General features: G+C 51.8%; 1 protein-coding gene across 5 annotated transcripts in view; it reads left to right on the top strand.

Moving 5' to 3' along the window:
- The window catches only part of GNA12 (G protein subunit alpha 12), a 103,444-nt gene that overhangs the window by 69,363 nt on the left and 18,134 nt on the right, over positions 1-15,947 (top strand). The window contains exon 1 of one of the 5 annotated variants that reach the window (XM_021086012.1): positions 9,970-10,941. The exons of the other annotated variants lie outside the window; for them this stretch is intronic. Coding sequence (XP_020941671.1) covers positions 10,633-10,941 — 309 coding nt within the window. The 5' untranslated portion in view covers positions 9,970-10,632. Of the gene's footprint in view, positions 1-9,969; positions 10,942-15,947 lie in introns of those variants that run through there. 5 annotated transcript variants of the gene reach the window in all.

Raw genomic sequence — 15,947 nt, 5'->3', positions numbered from 1 at the left:
CTGCTCCGCAGCAGAGCCCTGCTCAAGTGTTCGCACTCGGTGTGGCTGTAGAGGTTGTGGAGCCCAGGTATCTACATGTAAAGTTCAGGGGACCATGTGACTTGATACAAAAACCAGGGCATCTTTGGAGCTCCTGTCCTGGCTCAGCAGAAATGCATCTGACGAGGAACCATGAGGATGCAGGTTCGATCCCTGGCCTCCCTCTGTGGGTTCAGGATCTGGTGTTGCCATGCGCTGTGGTGTAGTCGCAGACACGGCTCGGATCTGGTTGTGGTGGAGGCCAGCGGCTACGACTCCGATTCGACCCCTAGCCTGCGAACCTCCATGTGCCGCAGGTGCGGCCCTAAAAAGGAAAGACAAGGGGGTGGGGGGGGCATTTGTGCGTGAAAAGAAACCCTAGTGACGGTTTTACTAGGACAATAGGCTTAGACTCTGCAGGGCAAACTCTGATGTGTGTGTATATATGTGGTTGTCTTACTTCTACCATAGCAGTGAACTTCCGTCAGCTGCACTTGGGACTTGATTTGTAGCTATCTGTATACTTTAATTACGTTGGAAACTTATTTTTCCTCACCACACTAAGCTGTGCTATAGCTTGAATTGAATCTTAACTCTGCATGTCACTATTTTTACTCTTTTAATTATATATATATATTTTTGTTTTTTTTTTTTTTACTTCACAGAAGTGAAGCATATATGAAAAAGTGCTTAACCCCTCCATCCTCCGTTATCAGGAAAAACTCAGACTTAAAAACTAATGCAATACTACTTTTCACTCATCAGATGGGAAGAAAAAGTAGGGCTGATGATACGACCATAGTAAGCGCTTGAGGAAGTAAACCTTTGTTCACTGGGCTGTAAATTGGTACAGCCTTTGTGGGGGACCGTCTGCCAGACCGTTGCAAGTTCAGTGTACCCACCCTTTGCGTAAGCGGTTCTCTGTGCAGGAGTTGAGCTCGGAGACCTAGGTACACACGCCCCGGGGCAGGGGGTGGGTCCCGCGGCGTGGACGGGAGCAGCAGAGACTGCAGCGTCATGAACGTCCCCTCGTGGTCCTGCGAGAGTCGAAGATGTGTGTCCATACTTGAGGGTCCTGGGTGGTCCCTAGAGGCCATGGAGATTCCCGTCTCGGAGCCAAGGTGGGTGTAAAACCAAGTGCCAAATAGTGTGTGGCCTTCGATCCCGTTTCTGCAAAACCAGACAGATGGTAAACCTGGGAGTTTCCGTATACGCGTGTGCATTTGTGTTTAACACAGATGTCAAAGGATGGACACGGGAGTGACAGCAGTGACTCACAGTTTCGGAGATGCGTGTGGACTGTCCTTTATCCATCCATGCTTTAAAAGCCGTTCTACCTGAGAAGTGTATTCATCTTTTACCTCCGTTTTACCAATGAATGGATTTTTTAAAATGTGACTAACTGAGTAACAGTATCGGGAGAGAAAGGAGTCAGCATCCGCATTTGGTTTCATTCTAATCTTATTCGGGCTGCATCTTACGCCCTTGATTTTTGTTTTGTTTTGTTTTTTTGTTTTTTTGGTTTTTTTGGCCACCCCCCTGGCGTGTGACAGTTCCAGGGCCAGAGACGGAACCCACACCGCAGATGTGACTTGCGCCACCGCTGGAGCAATGTCAGATCCTTACCCACTGCACCAATCGAGAACATCCTACCTCCGTGATTTTTAAGGGCAACTCTCAGGACTCCAGAATGTCTGCGTTTGGAGCGGTTCTCTGGTGTACTGGCTGTTTCACCGAGTTCCCTCTGCACTAGAGAAATACCAGGAAAACCGCAGCCTGCTAAGGCAGGACCTAAGAAGGGAGCTTATATTTGTTACCTCAAATGACAGTGAGGCTGAAAGATACAGGTGTGAATTAGTAATTCCTTAGCCACTAAATTTATTTATTCAAACTTAGAAAGTGGAAACCTTTCTGATAACTTGTTTGGCAGCAAACGCCGACCTGTCGACGCTGGTAAGTAAGGTGGCACAGCGTGACCTTACTTACCTCTGGGCATTCGTAGTCTCCCTCCCCTGCTGGTGTAAGTGTGTGTGTGTGTGTGTGTGTGTGTGTGTGTTACTGATGAGAATGTTCATGCAGAAATATTAGCATCTTCTATTATGAGTGGCTACCCTAAATCGCTGCTGGCAATACTTTGTAGTGTATGGGTTATTACCATAATACTTGACAAAATCTGAAATTTCAAAATACATTTATCTAGTCCTAAGGGTTTCAAATGAAGAAGTGAAAAAGTAAAAAAAAAAAAAATTTTTTTTGAGGAGTTCCTGTCATGGCTCAGTGGTTAGAGAAACCGACTAGTATCCATGAGGTTGCGGGTTCGATCCCTGGCCTCGCTCAGCGGGTTCAGGACCCAGCATTGCCGTGAGCTGTGGTGTAGGTCGCAGACGCAGCTCTGATGCTGCGTGGCTGTGGCTGTGGCCTAGGCCAGCGGCTACAGCTCTGATTTGATCCCTAGCTTGGGAACCTCCATACGCTGCAGGTGCAGCCCTACAAAGACAGAAAAACCAAAAAAAGAAAAAGAAAAAAAGCCAGCCAAGAGTTAGTTTTGACTCCTAAAAAGACTGGGAGATATTTGTTCTCATGTGCGTGAGAAGCTTTTATAAAAGGCACTCCTTTCATCAATGGTCACAATTGCGAAACACTAGAAATACCCTAAATGGCTATTGAGAGGCACAGATATATTTTTGTACATATATTCAATTGAATGCTATATAGAATTTTTTTTAAATATGGACTCTTATGATACACGTAAAATGTAACTCAAAATGGATCAAAAAACTGAACCTAAGACCTAGAACAATAAAACTCTTAGAGGAAAATCGGTGGAGAAGCTTTATGACATTGGGCTTGGCAACGATTTCTTGAACATGACCCTAAAAGCGCCAGAAACAAAAGCAAGACTAGGTAAAGAGAACTACATCAAATTTAAAAAACTTTTGTGCCTCAAAGGGACACAGTCAACAGAACGAAAAGGCAACCCACAGAATGGGAGGAAATATTTGCAAATCCCATAGCTCATAAAAGTTAATACCTAAAATATATTTTTTAAAAACTCCTATAACTCAACAACAACAAAAAAAAATCAAATAACTCCTGTTTTTAAATTAACAAAGGATGCGATTAGATATTTCTCCAAAGATGATGTACAGAAGTGGTCAACATATGAAAAATGCTCACCATCTCTAATTATGGGAGAAATGTAAGTCAAACCCACAGTGAGGTAGCATCTTTTACACCCATTAGGATGGCTGCTATTTTTTTTTTTTTAAGAAAAAAATAACAAGCGTGGATGAGAATGTAGAGAAACTGGAATCTTTGTGCAGTGTCGGCAGGAATTTAAAATGGTGCACTTACCCGCATGTTCACTGCTATTCACAATAGCCAGGACATGGAAACAACCCAAATGTCCATCGACAGAGGATTGGATTCGGAAGAGGTGGTATATATACACAATGGAATACTACTCAGCCATAAAAAAGAATGACATAATGCCATTTGCAGCAACATGGGTGGAACTAGAGACTCTCATCCTGAGTGAAATGAGCCAGAAAGACAAAGACAAATACCATATGATATCACTTATAACTGGAATCTAATATCCAGCACAAATGAACATCTCCTCAGAAAGAAAATCATGGACTTGGAGAAGAGACTTGTGGCTGCCTGATGGGAGAGGGAGGGAGTGAGAGGGATCGGGAGCTTGGGCTTATCAGACACAACTTAGAATAGATTTACAAGGAGATCCTGCTGAATAGCATTGAGAACTTTGTCTAGATACTCATGTTGCAACAGAACAAAGGGTGGGGGAAAAAATGTAATGTATACATGTAAGGATAACCTGACCCCCTTGCTGTACAGTGGGAAAATAAAAAAATTATAAAAAAAAAATAAAATGGTGCACTTGCTGTGGAAACCAGCATGAACTGCCCTCCAAAAATTAAAAATGAGAACCACAGTAGGATCCAGTGATAGCACTTCTGCCCATATTGGAAACACGGGCAGAAGGCGGGAAGTAGATTCTCAGATTTGCACGCCCCTGTTGCTATCAGCGCTGCAATAGCCAAGAGGTGGAAGCAACCCAGGTGTCCATCCACAATGATGGATAAACACAGTGCGGTCCATCCAGAGCGTGGAACGTGATACAGCCTCAGAAAGGAAGGGCATTCTGCCACATGCCACACCTGAGATGGCCCGTCACGACATCATGTCACCTGGCATAAGCCGGTCCCAAAGAGACCACGACATTTCACTCACATGCGATCTCTGAGGTAGACTCGCAGAAACAGAAAGCAGCCTGCCCAGAGCTGGGGCAGGCACGGGGGTCGCTGAATGGACAGGGTTTCCAGTTTTCAGGATGAAAATATCCTGGAGGTCCGTCCGACAGTGTGAATAGACTCAGCGCTGTGAACCCTCGCCTGAGGATGGAGAGGGTCGGGTGCCGTGTTTGGAGCGCTCAGAGGCACTGGATGCCCGTGTGTGGAACTGTGCCGCGGAGCACGCACCATACGTGGCTGTGCGTGAAGACAGGGTAGGCGCTCCACCCCGCGGGCGAGTCTCTTCGCCTTTACTGAGCTCCCAGGTTGAGGGAGCACCCACTGCTCCCGGCTCTTGTGTTCATTTAGCAAAAGCTTAGCGCTCTGCCCTCAGCCTGGCAAACCGGCTGCTGCTCTTCCCCTAAATTTTAATGAAAGCGATTCTAAAGGCCAAGGATTCAAATCGGGGGAGTCTGTCGGGGTTCCTGGGACCATACGTCCCTACCCTTTAAGAACAGCGTTTCCTCTCCTTCCTGTCACGGATGATGACTTTTCACCACCCAGAGTGTCGTGGGATTCCCTCCACACGGAGCAGTCGGCCTGCGCAGGAGCGTTTTGAATAGTTCGTGCTTCCTCTGGTCCCCGAGGGTTTCGCTCTCAAAGAGGATGGGCCCGAAGCAAGTCCAGCTGCCATTCATCTCTGCAGCCCCTTCAGGACTCGCTGGCAGGAGTGAGAGAGGACAGGACGCTCAGGTGCCGCCCCGGGACCAGGGCCGTTTACCCTGCTCCCCCCCAGATCCAGAGACCCTCGGAAAACTCAAACGCATGCACCTGCAGCCCCAGCCCGGAGAACCAACAGGCGCAGCTTTGATTAAACTGGCTGGTAGGCGCTGCCTTAGCAATGGTTTGGGTTTCTCTCGCTCAAGGAAGCGTGTCGGAATGGAAATCTTGTAAATTTTTTGGAAATTTTTTTAAAGTTCGCATTTAAGCCAAATGCTTGAGTGAAAAGAGATTCTTTAGCATGAGGTAAATGAAAGTATGAATGTATATCCCTAAACTGTGGTAGAGAAAATCATTCATTTATTAGGAGCCAAAGCTGATGTCCAGATGCCAACAGAGAGGAGTCTGGATTATGAAATAAAAGTGAGCTTCCCCGTGACATTAACAGATAAGCTGATTGTTACTGGAGTGGTTTGGAGGATTCAAATCGTCGAACAAACAAACTTCATACGGAATCTCAGCTGCAGTCTGCTCAGCAGATTCCAGGGAACATGACTTAGGGACCCGTGAATAACAAATAACAAGCCAGAGGGGCTGTGAGTGCAGCAGCCTTCTGGAGACGGAAGATGCAGGCAGTCATCCTTGGGGGGCTCTGGGCCCCTTCTCCTAACATGCTTGTGGGGCAGTCAGTGACCCGGCAGACCAGGCGGCTTCTGGGAGTCCCTAAAACAGCCCCTCTGCAGAGGGCCCGGTCTGATGCTCCTACCTGTGCAGGAGGAGCTCTCAGAGCCGACCAGGTAGCTGTTTCACTGGCCAACCTTCTCAGGTATTGTTAACTGCTTCCTCAGATAGCACTGGCGCTCGTGTTTACAAGCACAAAATTAGGCTTTTTTGGTTTTTCAGCTTTCTGTTTTGACATAATTTTGAACTTAGAGAAAAGTTGCAGGAGGAGTGATAAGACCTCCAGGCATTTTCTCTCCCTCCCTGCTCCCTATGCTTTTTTTTTCCCCTTGAATGCTCTTTTCTAAAATCCTCGCTATCCCTCTGCCTCCGTCAACGTTGTAAGACGTGGGCCTCCTGACATATGTCCATTCAGGTACCAGAGTGTTTTAATACATTATAAGGATAATGATTTTTCTCCCTTTTGTCATAAGGACGCACGGTTCTAAAGAAGGGCTTTTTTGCTCCTTTTTAAAAGAAGTACAATTTTCGGCTTCTGTGAAGGACGATTTTGACAGTAAATAAATGTGAGAAAAATAGGTCAAATGCGGCTACGCAGACTGTGGCGGGGCCGCTGCTGGGGCTCTGGGCCCCGGAGGGAGGGCGGTTTGCCTCCTCCCGGGGCCTCTCCCGGGACTGCGGAGAGGGGGTGCTTTGGACATCCCCAGACTAGACGGGAAACCCAGAACAGAAGTCCGCTTTCGCCTCTCTCTTTTAGGGGGTTCGCAGAGGCCCGCAGTTGCGTCTGCGCAGGAGGGAACGTCAGCCTCGAACTCTCCGAGGGCCCGGCACCCGCCCCCTCCGCGCCTGCGCCCCACGCGCGGCAGCGGCGCGAACGTTAGCTGGCGTTCCCCTCGGGGATGTGAGCTCCCTCGTCCTCGACCTGCGGGGTCTGCTGACCTTCCTGCCGCTGTTGTGTTCAATAGCTGTGGTTTCCTAAAGAGGAACACAGCGCCGTCACACACACACTTTGTAACTGGAGCCGCACCTGCGCTGGAAACGGCAAGCCCCCGACCTGGTTCTTAGACGTGCTCGGCGTCCCCTGCGCGGGTGGTATTCGAGGGAGAGGATCAGTGCTCCGCGGGAGCCCGGAGCGCTCCCGAGTAAACACCTGGATTTTATGGAAAACATCGTTTTTCCATAAAACGATATGCGGCGTTTTGAAAGTGTGCACACGCAGCACTTTGCATAAACCTAGCAGGCCGCGCGGCGTCCCCGTGGGCCAGTTGCGGGGCATGTCCACGGCCGGTTCACACTTCGCCTGGGTCCCCAGCCCCGCCGCCTCCCATCCACCCTCCCTCCGCGGAGACGTCCTGGCTCGTCCGCGGCTGGGCCCGTGTGCCCGGCTTCTCTCCCTCGGCCTGTTGTGTTCGAGGTTCCTTCCCCTGCAGCCTGCATCCGGCCTTCCTTCCTGCGCGGCAGCGGGTGGAACTCCCTTATGTGGCCGAACACGTCCTCGGCTGCTCACCAGCTGCGGGCTGGGCGCTCGGGTCGCGCTCCACTCCGGCTGCAGCACAGCGCCGCTGTGACCCCTCACGCACCTTCCTTAGGGAACTAAAACCGTGCTGATGCTGTGTACAGGAGGGCTGAAACTGCTCTGCCGGGGTGCTCTTCGCTGTCGGTGATAATTTCCTGTCCCCTGCCTTTCCTTCTCACCCAGCTTGACCCGGACTTTAGGGTCTCTTCCAGGAGGAGCGTTTGATGCCTGTTCTGCTGAGAGTGGCGGCTGGGTCCCTCCTCCCGGGCGACCCTGAGAGACAGGTTCCGGTGTCCTGTTTCAGCCTCACCTGAGGCTCGGCCCCGGGAGCGGCTTTTTGGAGGGGTGTCGTCGGAATCTATGCTTTGGCTTCTCAGTGAATGTTCGCTTTGAGAAAGGAACGTTCTCTCCCAGCCTCGGGGCCAGATGTGATAATACATCGTGTCTTTAAAAAGCAAGATTTTGTGAGCTAACCCTTCACTCCTCCCTCTTATTTACTGAACTTAATTTTTTTTTTTTTTTTTTGGAAATATCAAGCAAAATTCCCCGTTTGGGAAGGTGGAACATGTTGTTTTGAGAAGCAGTTTACTGACAGCTTTCAAATGTCCCCTTTGTCCAGGAGGCTCCCGCAGCTCAGGCTGTGGGTGGCTTACGTGTTGTTTGGCTCTGCTCCTGAACAGCCCCCTGATGTTGTTCTGAGGAGGAACCCCGAAAGTGGCCCGGATTGGGGCTTCCGAGGGAGCACCCGCTGTGACGTGGCCCTTGGCTCCTCAAGCCCAAGGCCCAGGTCTTCTCGGGCCGTCTCTGGTTCACGAAGGAAGAAAGCTGACGGCATATTGAGGCCACATCCCGTTGTTCACTGCAGAGGCGAGACGAGGAGCCGACTGGGAATCCTCGTTACGGGCCGAGGTGGGCTCCCCGCGCGCCTGGCAGTTGGCTTCCTGGGAGTAATTTGACGAGACTCGTCTGCCTGGCACGGCGTGTTCCTCCCCTGGACGGTTCTGACCTGCCAGTCTTGTACCGAACTGTCTCCTTTGGTGACCAGCCAGGGCCGAGGCGGTCCTGACCGCCTCCTTCGGCGGATTCGTTTTGTGCCATAACCCTTTTTAAGGCAGAGGTCTACTCGTGGGATTTTTTTTTTTTTTTTCGGTTAATTAAGAGGAGTCTGTGAAAATGCTGGATTTTGAAGCCCCGCGGGATGATCCAGGGATAAATCCAACCCAGGTGCCCGTCGGTGCCCGCCTCCAGCTTCTCCTTGCTGATGCGTCTCCTTGAGAAGCGTACGTTTTCCGTGACAGCTCTCTGCAGGTGCTGTGCGTCCTGGGGAAATTCTTTCTTGTCTTGAGCTGGCTCTAGATCATGAGGCCACGTCGAGTCGAAAACAGGTCAGGACCGCCTGCAGAACCTCCTCCCACTCGGCAGACAGGCCCTGCGGCCGAGGCCGGGGCACTTCGGGCAGCCGTGTCCAGCGGGCTGTTTGCTGGGATGGTTGGCAAGGCCGGAGGAAGAAACTGCGCCGGCCTCGGCATCGGCCCTGCCCCTCGAAGCAAACAAATGCAGGTGCTGAGCGTGGGCTGGCGCTCACCCCACCGCAGGGTAACTCCGTCTCACCTCCCTCGGCTCCTGTCGCACCGTGTGGGTTTGGGGACTGACGTTTCTCCCAGGAATCCGTCGCCTGTGGCCTTTCTACCCCTCTGTGTTCTGTGGGGGCTTCTCTGGGGCATGAGATCCCGCCGGCTTCTTGGCGGCAGAGACTCGGGGAAGTGGGTGTGGGCGGGCGGGCCGAGGGGCCCCTGGCGCGGGCTGGAGGCCCGGCCGCTGCTGAGTCAGTGGTCCCGTGGCCTGGGCGCGCCCGACCCTCCGCCTGCAGGCCCGTCAGCCTGGACGCGGCACAAGGGCCCTTTGTGCAGAGCCACCCGGCGCCGGGAGCGTCTGGGGCTCCCTGCCTTTGGCCTCCCGTCCTCCCCGCGGCCGCAGCCCCGTGGCCCTGAGCAGAGGCTGCCTTTTCTTGCTTCAGGGAGCCAAGCTGCGAGCCCGCCCATGAGTCAGGGCTTGGCAGACAGAGGGCTGCTTTGAGCCTCGTCCCCCGCTTTGTTCGGCCGCGCTGGGGGAGGCCGTGGCGGGGGAGCATCCCGCTCGGGCTCTCCTGCTCCTCCCCGGCTCGGGGTGGGGGTCCCCGGGCCTCCCCCTCGCGCCGTCCCGCTGCCTCTGCTCCCTCTCCTCCGTCAGGTCAGGCAGGGACTCCTCCCCGTGTTCCTGTCTGTTGACTGGGCTCCTGGGACGGGCCCTCGCGCTTCCACCTCTGGAGGGGGCGGGTGGGCTCGGGGGGCCCGTCGCAGCTCAGCCCTGCACGCCGGCTGCCGGGAGCTTGGCCTTGGCGCTGAGCGACCTCTGGCCTCTGGCCGGTGAACTTCGGAGGTTTGGTTTCCTCACCTGGGGAGCAGGAGAGGTCAGACTGCGTCTGGCTGAACTGAGATGATGTACGGGGCGTGCGTGGCACGGTGCAGCCCGAGACACTTGCGGGCGAGGTTGTCCAGGTGGGTGAGCGGTCTCTGCCCGTCGTGCCTGTTCGTGAGTCGTGTGCCTGTGAGCAGCTCCTCACCAGGCACCCAGCTAGGCCCTGACCTCTCCCAGAACTGAAGCCTGTGCTCGCCCCCTCGACCTCGGGCAGAGCTTCTCGCTGTTTGAATCCGGACTCCCGGGTGTCCTGACTTCTCTTGTTTCTCCACGGCTCTGCGGTTCCCTCAGGGGCTGGAGGTAGGGCTGGTGGCTGTGGTCAGGTGGCGGGGGGCCCCAGCCTCTGCAGGGCTCTGGTCACAGCCGTGATGCTGGGCAGCTGGACAGGGCTGCTTGTCTCCTGTCGTGGCATTTGGCTGGTGCGACAGATGGGACGAGGTGCAGTGGTTGGGGCTTGAATTTTAAGTCGTCAGCCATCCCAAGACGTACACGCGTAGTTGCTGTTCACATTTTTTAATCACAGCTGAGCTCGTGATCAGTCTGTCTTCCAGGAGTGTGTTTTTGCAACTGTTCATGATTTTTTTTTCAAGTTCAAGTACATGTGAGAGAAGAGCCAGCAGCTGGCCGACTGCACACCCAGTGAAACATTGCTGAGTAGAGAGTCGAGAGACGGGCTCTGGAAGCGTGTTCTTGCGAAGGGGGAACTGTCTGTCCTTAGACGCTAAACAGAGGAGCTCGAAACGGTTCTGGAGGACAACACGGTCGGCTCCACCAGCTCCAGGGGAGGGTGCGGCTCTTTAAACCTTGTCTTTCTCACACCATCGGGCAAAGCGACGTTTACTCGGTTTTCTGCTTTTCCTTGGCTTCTTGTCCTCGGACTCTGTCACCAGGTCAGCTGTCCTTACAGCCCCTGTTCAAGTAGTAGCTCCCGTCTGAGAGCCCCCCGGGGCTGGGGCGCCCAGAGCTGACCTCCACGGCGAAGCCCGCATGCTGGGACTGGAGCCACGGGATCTGGGACTGGAGCCTCGGGAGCTGGGACTGGAGCCTCGGGAGCTGGGACTGTGGAAGCTCAGGAGCTGGGACTGGAGCCTTGGGAGGTGGGACTGGAGCCTCGGGAGCTGGGACTGGAGCCTCGGGAACTGGGACTGGAGCCTCGGGAGCTGGGACTGTGGAAGTTCGGGAGCTGGGGCTGGAGCCTCGGGAGCTGGGGCTGGAACCTGGGGTGAACACTCGTACAGGCCGTCGTTCCTCTTCCCTGGGAATAGCTCGAAGAGGATTCCCACGGTTGAGATCCAGGTGCTGCAGTAAACGGGGTGGGTTTTGTGAGGCCTATGCTGTGTTTGTAAACGTTCCTGTTTGGGGTCAGAAATAACCAGCTATCCCAGGAAGCAACCCGGACCGTGAGGGCCGACCGGCCGACCTTGGACAGGATGGAATGAGCTGGAGAGGTGGCCCACCCCTTCCAGGGGAGGGGTCCGACGGCCGCTCTGCACGGATTCTTCCAGCCAGTGCCAGGGCAGCCCCACCAGCAAAGACCTCGGGACGTCCCAGGAGGAAAGATTAGCATTTGGTGGCTAAACTTAGCTCCCTGGATAAGCTGCCTGTAGAAGGAAGTGAAGACGGACTTGGAGGGAGGGGGTTGGGGAGACTTAAAGGGACAGGGACAGGTTTGAAAAGATGGTGGTGGTGGGACTAGTGGAATGTGGGTGTGTGTGCGGATGGGCCCTCCCAGGCCCGTGGGCACTGATCTGCCAGAGCAGAGGATACCCTGTGCCCGGAACTAAGGGAAACTGTGGTGTGGCCGTCCGGTGGAAAGGCAGTTTTGGTTCTTCAGTGCATCTCGAGTGTGGGAAAGCCTCGGAGGCCTGATTCCGCCGAGGTATCAGCCCTCGTGATGAGCGCCCTGAGCCCGCTGCTGGGGTGACCGGGATACTGAGGACTGGATTGGCAGTCGGCCTGCATGGCCTGCGTGGTACGAGTCACCCCCTCCTTGGGGGAATCCTGAATAAAGAAAGGTTTTCCTTTCTCAGCCGAGGAGCCCCCTTACGTACTGCTAACAGAGGCCTTTCTTTTTGACTTCAGGTTCCTCAGCCTCAAAGTGCCAGGCGCTTTTCTCTTTTGTTAAATAATTTTAAAATTGAGTGTCTGTGTGGTTTGTGTGAATGTGTCGTCATAGCACAAAGCCACTGGTGGCAGTCGGGTGTGGGAGAAGGGGTGGTGGAAAGAAAGGAGCCCCAGTCACGGGTCTTTGCAGAAAGTGCTCGGAAGATCATATTTAATGCGATCTGCACACGTTTCTGAAACGCTGCTTGGAGAGAGGAGCCTGGCCTCAAGAGTCGTTTCGTAATGTGATGCCCTTTACTGTCTCTGTCGTGCTCTTTTTAAAAATTAGAACATATATAAATGTTCGTTACATCCTGCATGACTGCAGAAGAGGGTCTGAAACCACGAGGGTGCGGCTGAAATAATCACAAGCCAAGACTGTGTCTGCACATTCAGACAGGCTCAGAGCAGGAACACCAGCGGTGGCTCGTAAACCCCCGTCACCCCGCCGCAGCCTAACCACCCTTCCGGCGTGGGCTCCTTCTCCCTGTCCTCCTCTTTGTATTTTTACCACCTCCGTTTCCCTGAGGAGGACGGAGGAACCTGGGACTTCCGTGGCCCAGGTTCCATAAACCCCTTGTCTCCGTTTTCTCGTCTGTGCAGGGGGGTGACAGTCGGCTCCCTCCCGCGCCCCGCGGGGACTCAGGGGACTGACGCGTGAAGGGCGCCAGGAGCGGGGCCTGACCCTCAGGGAGCAGCGGGTGTGCTGTAGCTACTGCAGCGATCGCGGGATCAGCCTGGGTCGAAGCTTCCTGGGAGTAAGGACTGCTGCCCACCTCCTACGGTCGCCTGTCTCTCGAGCTCCCCGGTCTCTGGAGAGTCCCGTGTTGACGCCCCGCGGGGGTGGTCCTCGCCCCTTCGGGGCCCTGTGGCTTTCCGCCCTAAAGACAATGCTAGACGGACGCCCGCGGGAACGCCGCCGCTCAGCGCCTCCTGGCTGCTGCTGGCTGCTGCCCTGCCCCAGCGTGGTCCAGGGCAGGGGTTCTCGGCGTGCGAGACCCTTGCAAGGGCTCCACAAGGTCAAAGCTGCTCTCATTGCCCCTTTCCCCAGAGCTACAGAGGGGTTTTCCGGAGGCCACGCGACAGGACGTTGTAATCACTGGTGGCTGACTCGGTATACGCGCGTTATGCCTGTATTTTTCAGTTTTCTCGGCTTTAATTTCTAATGTGGTAAATATTGATAGTTTGGGAGCTGCTGGATCGTGGAGGCTTGCTTGCTTTCTGTTATTTGAATAGCTCAGGAAGAACACAGGGGCTTTCCATAAAAAGCCCGAGGAAACCAGAGTCTGACTCATCCCATTTGTTTTGCGTTAGCTAATGACTAATGCCTAAAGCCAGAGATTTCTTCAGATATTTACTAGGTTTCTAATGCTTCTCTTCTATGTTCATCAGGCTGTTCTATTGGAAAGAGGAGGAAGAATCATTTCTTACTGTCATTCTGATGGGGGTGAGAGGCAAGCTTTTCTAAAGAGAGGTCAGGAATTCACTGGCCTTCTTAAAGGACACACTGTCTAAGATCACAGCGAAAGTCAGCTTTGGAAAAATATGCATCTTTAATGCAAGCAGACTTCCAAGTGAAAATGACCTTTTCTCCTACGGTTCATGGGGTTTTGCCCTAAGAAAGTGATGGGTTTAATTGCTAGGTTATTCGTATTACAGTGCCGCAATGTGACACAGCAGCTGAGAATGTGCTGCCTCATACTGCAAACCAGGCAGCAGTCCTGCTGCCCAGAGTTCATGGGGTCCCCTGCCAAGGGTCCCCCAGGCTGAGTTCAAGGTGTCAGTGGGCTTTTCCAGCCCACCTGTCTTTGGCAGGATTCATTTCCTTGCCGTTGCTTGACTGAGATCTCCAGGGCCGGGACCACTCCCAGCTGCCCGGGGCTGCCCTCAGCTCCCTGCCACTCGGCCCCCTCCTCTCATAGCAGCAGGGCCGGCTGCTTGCTTCTAGGCCAGCAGCAAGGCCTCCTCAAAAGGCCCTCCTCCTTAGATCAGGTCCACCCATCGTCAGAGCTCGAAGCAGCCTAATCACAGGCTGCCCCATCCTATCCACAGGCTCCTCCCACACTCAGGGCCTGCGTCCTAGAGGCTCATCTTCAGCGTTCTGCCAGCACGGCGAGCGTTTCCTAACCCAAGGCCACAAAGATCGGCATCTATGTTTTTTCAAGTCTGTAGTTTTTAGTGTTTACTAGGTAAAAGTTTAGATCGGATCCATTTTTACACGTGATGGGGATGGTCTGTGTCCTGTACTCCCATCCACATCACCAGTTTTCTAGCACCATCCGTAGAGAAGACTTTGCTTTGCCTCCACTGAGTCGCCTTGACAACTTTCTTTTTTTTTCAAAAATCGGTTGTCCACTCATGTGTTCAGTTAATTATAAGCCTCCTCTTTCACCAACACCAAATTCTCTTTTGCTCTTACTTTATAGGAAGTCTTAAAATCAGGCATTGTAAGAACATTTTGCTTTTATAAAATTAGTTACTTAGTCATTTTCTAAAAAGATGTTTTTAAAAGGAGCTTGTCAATTTCTACCAAAAAAAAAAAAAAAAAAAAGAAAGAAAGAAAAAAGCCTGTTGGGATTTTTATTGGGGTTGTATTGAGTCTATAGGTCCATTTGGGAAGAATTGACATCTTTTTTTTTTTTTTTTTTTTTGTCTTTTTGCCATTTCTTGGGCTGCTCCCACAGCATATGGAGGTTCCTGGCTAGGGGTCTAATCGGAGCTGTAGCTGCCAGCCTACATCAGAGCCACAGCAACGCGGGATCTGAGCCACGTCTGCAACCTGCATCACAGCTCACAGCAACGCCAGATCCTTAACCCACTGAGAAAGGCCAGGATCGAACCCGCAACCTCATGGTTCCTAGTCGGATTCGTTAACCACTGCACTATGACGGGAACTCCAAGAATTGACATCTTAACAATATCAAGTCCTTCAAAATTTATGAACATGGCATATCACTCTAATTATGTAGGTCTTGAATTTTTATACCAATGTTCTGCAGTTTCCAATGAAGAGGTTTTTTACTTAAAAATTTTTTTGTTTTAGCTAGTACAGTGAGGTAAGAAATACGAGAAAAGAAATATAAACTAAACAAATCAGAAAAGTAGTTCCTATTCTCAGATGATATAGAAAAACACAAGAAATCCACTCCAAAAGTCACAGAACTAGGAAGTCAGTCCAACAAGGTTACAGGCCTTAAGATCAAAATAGAAAAAATCAAATTTATTTCTATATACTAGCAATGAACGTGAAATAGAATTTTAAATGCAGTACCATTAACAGTTGCTCCCCTCAAAAAGAGTAAAACTTTGGTGTAGATTTAGCAAAACATTAATAGGACTTGATCGGATAAAAACTACAAGACATTCATGAAAGAAATCAGAAGATCTGAACTGATGGAGAGACATACCATGTTCATGGATTAGGAGGCTCAACAGAGTAGATATGTCATTCTCTCTAAATTTATGTACAAATTTAACACAACTCCTACCCAAGCCTCAGCAGGATCTTTTGTAAATATGACTATTCTAAGATTTACATGGAAAGGCACTGGAAGAGCCGAAATCATTTTGAAATTGAAGAATAACGTGGGGGAGTCACTGGACCTCCCTTGAGGACTTTGTGTCCAGCTGCAGTCATCAAGACTGGGGGGTGCTGGCAAGGAGGTAGACACATGCAATGGAACAGACCCTGAGATGGCGCCACACAGGTGCGCCCAGCTGACCTGAGAGAGGCACAGAGGCAGTCAGTGAAGGAAGGGTAGCCTGTTGACAAATGGCGTGGAGCAGCGGGATACCTGCAAGCCGAAAAAAGAGAGAGAGAGAGATCCTTGACCTAAATCTCACACCTTATACAAAAGTTAACTCAAACTGGATCCATAGGCTAAATGTAAAAATTATAAATCTTCGAGAGAATAACATAGTAGGACTTCTTTGGGACCTGAGGCTGAGTGAAGTTCTTAGATGGGACCCCAAGAACCCAACCCACAAAAAAAAAAAATCGTTTTTCGGGGGAAAAAATTCAATTTTGATTTCATCGAAATCCAGAACTCTGCATCAAGACCCTTTTAAGAGGAGGAAAAGAGAAGCCAGACTGAGAGGAAATATTTGCCAACCCCACAGCTAACGAAGGACTCAGATCTAAAATATATAAAGAACCCTTGGACGTCAACAGTAATAAAACAGTCTAAGTGGCAAATGGA

Source organism: Sus scrofa, chromosome 3 (assembly GCF_000003025.6).
Source record: "Sus scrofa isolate TJ Tabasco breed Duroc chromosome 3, Sscrofa11.1, whole genome shotgun sequence".
In the NCBI taxonomy this organism is placed as follows: Eukaryota; Metazoa; Chordata; class Mammalia; order Artiodactyla; family Suidae; genus Sus; species Sus scrofa.
Note: the sequence above shows the minus strand (reverse complement) of the source record. Positions and strands in the feature narration are given on the sequence as shown.